The sequence below is a fragment of the Haliotis rubra genome, unplaced genomic scaffold (assembly GCF_003918875.1).
Source record: "Haliotis rubra isolate DU_JTF1 unplaced genomic scaffold, ASM391887v1 Scf766, whole genome shotgun sequence".
Taxonomy (NCBI): domain Eukaryota; kingdom Metazoa; phylum Mollusca; class Gastropoda; order Lepetellida; family Haliotidae; genus Haliotis; species Haliotis rubra.
The window spans coordinates 35,464-46,763 of NW_025767486.1; the positions used below are offsets into that span (position 1 = coordinate 35,464).

Genomic DNA, 11,300 nt, shown 5'->3' on the forward strand with positions numbered 1-11,300 from the left:
CCATCTCACACACTAAGCAGACCCTCACACACTAAGCAGACCATCTCACACACTAAGCAGACCCTCTCATACACTGCAGACCATCTCACACACTAAGCAGACCCTCTCACACACTGTGCAGACCATCTCACACACTAAGCAGACCCTCACACACTAAGCAGACCATCTCACACACTAAGCAGACCCTCTCACACACTAAGCAGACCATCTGACACAGTATGCAGACCATCTCACAGTCTGAGCATACCATCCCACACACTAAGCAGACCATCTCTCATACCTAGCAGACCATCTCACACACCAAGCAGACCATCTCACACACTTAGCACACCATCTCACGCACCTAGATGATCTCACACACCAAGAAGGTGTTCTCACATTCTAAGCAGACCATCTCATACAAGAAGCAGACCACCAGTTTTGCACCTCTACATTATTGCCAATAGTTCTCATACACATTCATAAAACAAAACTGGCCAAAATTAGCGTTGACAGACAATCTGAGACAGTTGCTAAACACCACAATGACCAGTAATTGTGTCCATGGTTAAATGGGGCAAACAGCATGTGAATAATGACTCTCCGTCCCTCCATTGTGTTTCAGGCAGTAAGCTGTGAGCGCACCTGGCCAAGCTACAGGGACACTGTACAGGTGAGCTGAGACCAGGAGGCCAGGCTACCTGGACACTGTACAGCTGAACGGAGACCAGGAGGCAAGGATGGGGCTGCCGGACTCTGCATCAGCGTGAGTAATATGTCACTCATAGAATGACATGGAACCGATACATTTGAGATGTTATTTGTAGAATCTCTATCAACATATATATCCTGGGGTAACACTACACGTACAAGATCAATGAATATGTTCCTCTCTATTGAGGACACCCTGTAGTACTGATCAGTGAATATGTTCCTCTCTATTGAGGACACCCTGTAGTACTGATTTCTAAGGCATTACATACATTTTGTAAAGTTGGATTTTCTTCCTTTGGTCTATACCTCTCCTACAATGTTAGAAGATGGTGACAGACATCTGACATTACATTTATTTTGTGGTGTAAGATTTTGAAATCCTCATTTCATATTTACCATCATCATCATCATCATCATCTACCTTTACAACACAAGATACCACCCCATACCTTGCCACGACCTTAACACATGGTTCCAGCCGGATCCTGAACCAGCCAAGCATGTTACCCCTCACTCCCACCCTCCGGAACCCATCTGAGGCCAGTTACCCCTCACTCCCACCCCTCCGGAACCGATCTGAGGCCAGTTACCCCTCACTCCCACCCCTCCGGAACCCATCTGAGGCCAGTTACCCCACACTTCCACCCCTCCGGAACCCATCTGAGGCCAGTTACCCCACACTCCCACCCCTCCGGAACCCATCTGAGGCCAGTTACCCCTCACTCCCACCCTCCGGAACCCATCTGAGGCCAGTTACCCTCACTCCCACCCTCCGGAACCCATCTGAGGCCAGTTACCTCTCACTCCCACCCTCCTGAACCCATCTGAGGCGTTACCCCTCACTCCCACCCCTCCAGAACCCATCTGAGGCCAATTACCCCTCATCCCACCCTCCTGAACCCATTTGATGCCAGTTACCCCACACTCCCACCCCTCCTGAACCCATCTGAGGCCAGTTACCCCTCACTCCCACCCCTCCGGGAACCTATCTGAGGCCTGTTACACCCCACACTCCCACCCTCCTGAGGCCAGTTACCCCACACTCCCACCCTCCTGAACCCATCTGAGGCCTGTTACCCCACACTCCCACCCCTCTGGAACCCATCTGAGGCCTGTTACCCCACACTCCCACCCTCCTGAACCCATCTGTGGCAAGTTACCCCTCACTCACACCCATCTGAGGCCTGTTGCCCCACTCTTCCACCACTCTTGAACCCAGCCAAGACATGTTTCCCCTCACTCCCACTGCTCATGAACCCAGCCAAGACCTGTTTCCCCTCACTCCCACTCTCCTGAACCCATCTTAGGCCCGTTACCCCACTCTTCCACCACTCCTGAACCGAGCGAAGACCTGTTTCCCCATGCTCCCACTCCTCCTGAATCCAGCTAAGGCCTGTTACCCCACACTCCCACCCTCCTGAACCCAGCTAAGGCCTGTTACCCCACACACCCACTGCTCCTGAACCCTGTAAGCTAAGGCCAGTTACCCCTCACTCCCACCCTCCTGAACCCAGCTAAGGCCTGTTACCACACACTCCCACTGATCCTGAACCCACCTAAGGCCTGTTACCCCACACTCCCTCCCCTCCTGAACCCAGCTAAGGCCTGTTACCCCACACTCCCACCGATCCTGAACCCATCTAAGGCCTGTTACCCCTCACTCCCACCGATCCTGACCCCAGCTTAGGCCTGTTACCCTTCACTCCCACCCCTTCTGAACCCTTTAAGCTAAGGCCTGTTACCCCTCACTCCCACCCCTCCTGAACCCATCTAAGGCCTGTTACCCCACGCTCCCACCGCTCCTGAACCCTGTAAGCTAAGGCCTGTTACCCCACACTCCCACCGATCCTGAACCCATCTAAGGCCTTTTACCCCTCACTCCCACCGATCCTGAACCCTGTAAGCTAAGGCCTGTTACCCCTCACTCCCACCCCTTCTGAACCCATCTAAGGCCTGTTACCCCACACTCCCACTGATCCTGAACCCATCTAAGGCCTGTTACCCCTCACTCCCACCGATCCTGAACCCATCTAAGGCCTGTTACCCCTCACTCCCACCCCTCCTGAACCCTGTAAGCTAAGGCCTGTTACCCCTCACTCCCACCCTCCTGAACCCATCTAAGGCCTGTTACCCCACCGATCCTGAACCCATCTAAGGCCTGTTACCCCACACTCCCACCCTCCTGAACCCTGTAAGCTAAGGCCTGTTACCACACACTCCCACCCCTCCTGAACCCAGCTAAGGCCTGTTACCCCACGCTCCCACCGATCCTGAACCCTGTAAGCTAAGGCTTGTTACCCCTCACTCCCACCGATCCTGAACCCTGTAAGCTAAGGCTTGTTACCCCTCCCATCCTGGTTTGCTCAACGCACACACGAAACACACCAGCAGCATATGGAATTGTAACTGTAGGAGATCGGATAGTTTATATTTTAGAAATGGGTTGTTGGTTGGAATAGAATAGTGCTATGGGTTGTTTATATTTAATGATTGGCAGGTAGGGTGGCTTTTTATATACGTGGTTTTGCTAATGTAAACAAAAAGGTTGGGTGGCTTATAATTACGATTTCGCCTATTTTGCAAGTACTGTATTGATGTCGTTATCTTGTATAGTATGTTTGCAGTGAAAACGTACGGGTGAATTGCACTTTAAACAAAAATGTTAATCGAATAAAGTGAAATTAAGATTGTGAATCCTCATAATTCTACCTTGCCAATTGAACATTCAAATCTTAGATTTTTATTCAACTTATGAAAAATGTTGTTTAACAAACGATCATAGTTTCAAATCGTATATATTGGTTTGTATTACAAGGGGGTAAGCGCAGTAGTTGGAACAGTGAAACAAATGCACGTGCGGTAAGTGATGAGCGTTAACTTAGACCAACCCTACTTGATCTCAGTGTTTCATTTAATGTGCATACCCCCTTGTAATACAAACCAATAATACCGATTTGAAACTATGATCGTTTGTTAAACAACTTTCATCCCAAGTTGAATAAAATTCTGAGATTTAAATTTTCAAATGGCAAGGTAAAAATTAAGAGGATTCACAATCTTAATTTCACTTTATTTGATTTATTTTTTTTGTTTAAAGTGATATTCATCGGTACGTTTACACCACAAACCGACTATAGTCATTTATTCTACTTATTACTCACGTTTGGCAGTAAAATTCCGTTGGAATATCCTTTGTCGGTCATGTAATGTAGCTGGGTATCTGTCGTATCCCTTCGCTGTCAGCCATGTTTGGAGCGGAAGCGGAGGGTGCGCAGTGCCGCAGTGAAGTTGTTTACTGTTGCGTAGCCAATCATAACACTTCGTCGTGACCTTTCAGAGGTTAGCTCATATATATATAAGAGTATATAAGAGCCTGCTGCGACTGATATTGTCTTGCGTATCGGTGTTCCGAGCAAGTCCACTACCTATACGGGGGATGTTCCCTACGGCTCGTAAGGGTTGGTTGGGTTTTTTTTTTAAGACTCTTACTGTTGAAGTAGTTTCATAGGTGTCTGCACAGGACGTCGACCTTTGGGTGAAATGTCACGGTTCAGGTAAGAAATAAGGTCGACGTCCTGTCCATTTGACATTATACCAATCAACAGGGGATTAAAAAAGACAGAGATAATCCAGTGTTTACACAAGGTGATAATCCGGATTATGCGGTTGAAAGCACAGACAACAGGAGAAAAGTATTATTTTTCGTCCATTTTATTTCTGATTCGAAATCATCCCACATGAAGCAGGTGAGATGCAGCATCTGCAAAATCTCTGGTGTTGATGACGCCATTCCTAAGATCATGTCTTAGGACATCCAGGGCGCTCCAAATCCCTGTACTTCTTTTTCTTCAAGGGACGTTTTTGTCCACCGCCCGAACTGCAACAGGCGGACTTCAGTGTGACTCTGCTCCTTTGCAAGAAACTTGATCATTTCAAAGATATTGGCGTCGCCTTCCACGCCAATCTCTTGAGACGAGAGTGCCACCCTTCTAAATGGTTGTTGGTGCGGGGTCATCAGGATCATGGTGGTTCCACTGTGGTCTATGGAGGTCACCCTCGATCCAGTAGCTGGTGATGTAGTCACTGATGTCTCAGCATCGTGGGTGGTCGCCGGGCATGGTTGTTAATGTGTCCAGCCACAGCTCCTCAACCTTTATTCACACGGTACATAAAGCCACCAACACACAGGTATCTGCCACCACGAGATGTAGGAAGAAATCGCTGATTCAACTGTGCATTTGCCATTTCGAAACTGAATGTAAACTACCTCACGTTCTTTCCTTATATATATCCAAATTGAATGAAATGTGTTCATCATTGTAAAAATCACTCTCATATGATAACATTTATGACATTGATGACATTTTGTGTGAACTACGTGGGTGAACTATGTTCACGCCTTTTGCACGCCCAAGTTATCGACAATCTTAAAACATCACCCACTGGCGGATTAGCGTGACTCTAACAACACCTTCGACATCAAAGTTAGCCGCAGGTCGACTTCATGTCCATAGCGAAATTTCAAAAGGTCGACTTCGTGTCCATAAACCGTTTCATACTGTAGTCGGGTGGGGTAAGAAAAATAGATTATGACATAGTTTATTTTCTCGGGTTTAACATGTAGGTAGTGTGGGTTGGGGGAGAAACTAGTGTTAGGAATTAAGTAGGTCATGTAGAATTTAGGAATTAGTGTAGGGAATAGGTGTGTTTTAGTGAGTGAAAGAGAGCTACTTTTGTTCAGTTTTTGTTATCATTTGTTTTGCTTGTTTTCCTTATTTTTATTTAACAGAATAAATTATTACTATCTACATTTCTGCCTTGTGTCATATTTTGCTGAAAGAGCTGACAAATGCCACTGAACTGAAGAAGACTACACTGTTCCGATGTTTTTTTTTTAAGCTTTCCATCATTTACTAAAAGTACATAACGCAAAGTCTATAACAAAACTATGATCAGGGAAACACCGAAGTACATTCTACATGTGATAATCAGTGATAACAGGGTAAAGAGGTGACAATCAGTCTGTATTGTTGTTGGATGTGTTACTGTTCCATGTTGCTATTGGTGGTAATTGTCAGTCATGTCACTGTGCGTCATCTTTGAGATCTGTTGTTGACGAAAGTGTAGGAGTGCACATGAGGGAGGTGTAATGAAGAATATATTTTTATCTTCTTGGACTTGCAGTTTCAAACCACTGTGATATAACTGTAATATAGCCGACTACACACCACTGTGATATAACTGTCATATAGCTGACTTCACACCACTGTGATATAACTGTCATTTGGCTGACTACACACCACTGTGATATAACTGTCATATAGCTGACTACACACCACTGTGATATAACTGTCATATAGCTGCCTACACACCACTATGATATAATTGTAATATAGCTGACTACACAGGACTGTAATATAACTGTCATTTGGCTGACTACACACCACTGTGATATAACTGTAATATAGCTGACTACACATGACTGTGATGTAACTGTCATTTGGCTGACTTCACACCACTGTAATATAACTGTAATATAGCTGACTACACACCACTGTGATATAACTGTCATATAGCTGACTACACACCACTGTGATATAACTGTCATATAGCTGACTACACACCACTGTGATATAACTGTCATTTGGCTGACTACACACCACTGTGATATAACTGTCATTTGGCTGACTACACACCACTGTGATATAATTCTCATTTGGCTGACTTCACACCCCTTTGACTACAGTTATGTAGAACCCTGTATTGACACTCCAAATTGTATCATAATTTAGTGTGGAAATAAAATTTGAATTAGCAGTTGATTGACTGAAGCAAAATGTTTTTATGATGAACAAATGAGACGAGAAGACGTGGAAATGATTACTTCCCTGTCCAGGGAAAGGAGAATGTTGACGTTGGTAATGAAGCAACATGAGTAAAAGTCAAGTGGAAAGTAAATGGTTAGGGTCAGAATTATCCCCCGTCAGTGTCATGATCAATACCTAATTACTGGTAGTGATAGCAGGCTTATCAGTCTCGGAGACTAAATGGAATCAGAAAAGTTCAGATGAGATGTTTTATTGGGAACTGCCAAAACGTTTTTCTGACTGCTGATGATAAATGGAGGTGTGGTAATGATGTTTAGGTCGGGGATGATGAACATGTGTTGTGCAAGGTGAGGGGAATGGAGGTTAACTGGGGTTTCATGTCTCATTCAAGGTAATTACACTTGTGCTATGGCTTCCTTCCTGTGTTGTGTGAGTGCATGGCTCTTTGGACTAGTGCTGATTCTGAGCTGACCATTCTGAGACTGAGTACACAATGCCATTTTAGAAAGTGGTAAATGTAACGTGTTATATTTGAGATTGACCATTCTCTGTTTCATCCCTGTTATACATTGCACCTGTACAATCAGTAAGGGGTGTGCTATATTCAGACTTGTGCTATATTCAAAAAAGCTCCCACAATTATCTGACCTACAAAATATCATAGAATGATGTACAAACAGCTACATAGACCTTATTCCAGTATCATCTGTCTGAGAAAAGTATATGAGGTTAACTGTTTAGTTTCAAGTTGGGAATCAACAAATAACACAGGCACCAAGGGAAGGGATGCAGGGTCTGATGCAGCCAGGTAACACAGACCTTCCTGTTTCTGGGCAGTCTCTTGGTACAGTAGACTAATGTAGTATTTCCTGTCTCTGGGCAGACTCTTGGTACATTAGACTCTAGTCCAGTATTGACAGTCTCCTGTCTCGGGGCAAGCTCTTGGTACAGTAGACTCTAGTGTAGTATTGACAGTCTCCTGTCTCTGGGCAGACTCTTGTTACAGTAGACTGTATGTCCATGAAACACTCTTTGAAAGCTGAACTAGTACATTAACGTTAAGTGCGATATTCTCAACAAATAGCTAGAAAATGAGATTGGTTTATCCTCTTAATTCCCAAGAACAAATGCAACAAGTCTTGAACAAGATATGTTTGGTAACTGTAATCCTTGTGTGACTGACCGCACACAGCGTGGCATGATGAGATGAAATCTGTGGCTGTGTCTGGCTTTGTGCTGGGGATGCAAGTGAACGACTTGACCAAGCCCGAGAGAATGGGGGACAATGGATGAGAGCTGATCTGTTTGTAATGAGGATGGACATAATACCTGTTTTAATCATAGGACACTGATTAATCTCGGCTGCTAATTGCCCCACAAGCTGGACAGTATTGATGTAGTGTTACTGGCTGACTTAATGGTGGTGGGTGGGGGATGCCTCAGATACTTGGGCGTGACAAACGAGAGGGTGAACCTGGGAGAGATGCATTAGATGATTAGATATATTGGCTTTTGCCAGCTAGCTTCAAGTGTACAGCTTTCACCTCTCATGTCCGCCCGAGGTCTAGGGGATGCAGCTAACTGGACAGTCCTGTTGTATCAAGGCTTTGCTTGAGAACACTGTCTTAGTTAAGGTGAGTCTCTCCACAACAGTAACTGCCTAATGTGGTGCTCCTGGTTGTAAGTCTGACTTATCAATAGACAAGAAGAAATCATGGGTCATATGGGATAATCTGTAAAGTATTTGTTTCTCTACTGTGTCTGTGTACAATATTTGTCTGTTCAGTGTTTTGTCTGTACAGTATTTGTCTGTTCAGTGTTTGTGCAGTGTTGTAGTGTATTCGTCTGTAATTGAGTGTTTAGTTGGGTGTCTTACAGGATGTTCTGCTGTGCATCTATTGGCAATCTTACTTGACTTCTACCTGTGTGTCAGGTCCTGCCTAGCTCGGCATCTCGTTGTGTATCTTACAGTGTTTCTTGCTCTATATTTAACTGGTTGTCTTGATGGTGTTCAGCTGGGTGTCTGGCTGTATATCTAACTGGGTGTCTGGCTGTATATCTAACCGGGTGTCTGGCTGTATATCTAACTTGGTGTCTGGCTGTATATCTAAATGGGTGTCTGGCTGTATATCTAACTGGGTGTCTGGCTGTATATCTAACCGGGTGTCTGGCTGTATATCTAACTGGGTGTCTGGCTGTATATCTAACCGGGTGACTGGCTCTATGTCTAACCGGGTGTCTGGTTGTGGGGTGTCTGGCTGTATGTCTAACCGGTGTCTGGCTGTATATCTAACCGGGTGCCTGGCTCTATATCTAACCGAGTGTCTGGTTGTGGGGTGTCTGGCTGTATGTCTAACTGGGTGTCTGGCCTATATATCTAACCGGGTGTCTGGCTGTATATCTAACTGGGTGTCTGGTCGTGGGGTGTCTGGCTGTATATCTAACTGGGTGTCTGGCTGTATGTCTAACTGGGTGTCTGGTTGTGGGGTTTCTGACTGTATATCTAACTGGGTGTCTGGCTGTATGTGTAACTGGGTGTCTGGTCATGGGGTGTCTGGCTGTATGTCTAACTGGGTGTCTGGTCGTGGGGTGTCTGGCTGTATATCTAACTGGGTGTCTGGCTGTATGTCTCACTGGGTGTCTGGTCTTGGGGTGTCTGGCTGTATATCTAAATGGGTGTCTGGCTGTATGTCTCACTGGGTGTCTGGTCTTGGGGTGTCTGGCTGTATATCTAACTGGGTGTCTGGCTGTATGTCTCACTGGGTGTCTGGACGTGGGGTGTCTGGCTGTATGTCTAACTGGGTGTCTGGTTGTGGGGTGTCTGGCTGTATATCTAACTGGGTGTCTGGCTGTATGTGTAACTGGGTGTCTGGTCGTGGGGTGTCTGGCTGTATGTTTCACTGGGTGTCTGGTCGTGGGGTGTCTGGCTGTATATCTAACTGGGTGTCTGGTCGTGGGGTGTCTGGCTGTATGTTTCACTGGGTGTCTGGTTGTGGGGTGTCTGGCTGTATGTCTAATTGGGTGTCTGGTCGTGGGGTGTCTGGCTGTATGTGTAACTGGGTGTCTGGTCCTGGGGTGTCTGGCTGTATGTGTAACTGGGTGTCTGGTCGTGGGGTGTCTGGCTGTATGTCTAATTGGGTGTCTGGTCTTGAGGTGTCTGGCTGTATATCTAACTGGGTGTCTGGCTGTATATCTAACTGGGTGTCTGGTCTTGAGGTGTCTGGCTGTATATCTAATTCGGTGTCTGGCTGTATATCTAACTGGGTGTCTGGTCGTGGGGTGTCTGGCTGTATGTTTCACTGGGTGTCTGGCTGTATATCTAACCAGGTGTCTGGCTGTATGTTTCATTGGGTGTCTGGTCGTGGGGTGTCTGGCTGTATGTCTCACTGGGTGTCTGGTCTTGAGGTGTCTGGCTGTATGTTTCACTGGGTGTCTGGCTGTATATCTAACCAGGTGTCTAGCTGTATGTTTCACTGGGTGTCTGGTCTTGAGGTGTCTGGCTGTATGTTTCACTGGGTGTCTGGTCGTGGGGTGTCTGGCTGTATGTCTAATTGGGTGTCTGGTCTTGAGGTGTCTGGCTGTATGTTTCACTGGGTGTCTGGCTGTATATCTAACCAGGTGTCTGGCTGTATGTTTCACTGGGTGTCTGGCTGTATATCTAACCAGGTGTCTGGCTGTATGTTTCACTGGGTGTCTGGTCGTGGGGTGTCTGGCTGTATGTCTCACTGGGTGTCTGGTTGTGGGGTGTCTGGCTGTATGTCTAATTGGGTGTCTGGTCGTGGGGTGTCTGGCTGTATGTGTAACTGGGTGTCTGGTCCTGGGGTGTCTGGCTGTATGTGTAACTGGGTGTCTGGTCCTGGGGTGTCTGGCTGTATGTCTAATTGGGTGTCTGGTCTTGAGGTGTCTGGCTGTATATCTAACTGGGTGTCTGGCTGTATATCTAACTGGGTGTCTGGTCTTGAGGTGTCTGGCTGTATATCTAATTCGGTGTCTGGCTGTATATCTAACTGGGTGTCTGGTCGTGGGGTGTCTGGCTGTATGTTTCACTGGGTGTCTGGCTGTATATCTAACCAGGTGTCTGGCTGTATGTTTCATTGGGTGTCTGGTCATGGGGTGTCTGGCTGTATGTCTCACTGGGTGTCTGGTCTTGAGGTGTCTGGCTGTATGTTTCACTGGGTGTCTGGCTGTATATCTAACCAGGTGTCTGGCTGTATGTTTCACTGGGTGTCTGGTCTTGAGGTGTCTGGCTGTATGTTTCACTGGGTGTCTGGTCGTGGGGTGTCTGGCTGTATGTCTAATTGGGTGTCTGGTCTTGAGGTGTCTGGCTGTATGTTTCACTGGGTGTCTGGCTGTATATCTAACCAGGTGTCTGGCTGTATGTTTCACTGGGTGTCTGGCTGTATATCTAACCAGGTGTCTGGCTGTATGTTTCACTGGGTGTCTGGTCGTGGGGTGTCTGGCTGTATGTCTCACTGGGTGTCTGGTCTTGAGGTGTCTGGCTGTATGTTTCACTGGGTGTCTGGCTGTATATCTAACCAGGTGTCTGGCTGTATGTTTCACTTGGTGTCTGGCTGCATATCTAACCAGGTGTCTGGCTGTATGTTTCACTGGGTGTCTGGTCGTGGGGTGTCTTGCTTGCTGCAGACGGTGTTTGGACATTGTGGCACAGAAGTGGCTAGGAGAGGAGGGAGAGGCTGCAGTTATTGATTATTTATGTTGAGCCTGTGTACAGCGTCTTGCCGGACTAGTCACCATAGACACATGCCACGAGAAGGAGAG

General features: G+C 46.5%; 1 protein-coding gene across 1 annotated transcript; it reads left to right on the plus strand.

Annotated features, from left to right (window-relative positions):
- Positions 1–719: 719 nt before the first annotated feature.
- Positions 720–1,511, plus strand: LOC124260495 (pectinesterase inhibitor 10-like). The gene is made up of 2 exons (XM_046694824.1): positions 720–745; positions 1,172–1,511. The coding sequence occupies exons 1-2, from the start codon at positions 720–722 to the stop codon at positions 1,509–1,511; spliced, it is 366 nt and encodes a 121-aa protein (XP_046550780.1).
- The last annotated feature ends 9,789 nt before the right edge of the window (positions 1,512–11,300 follow it).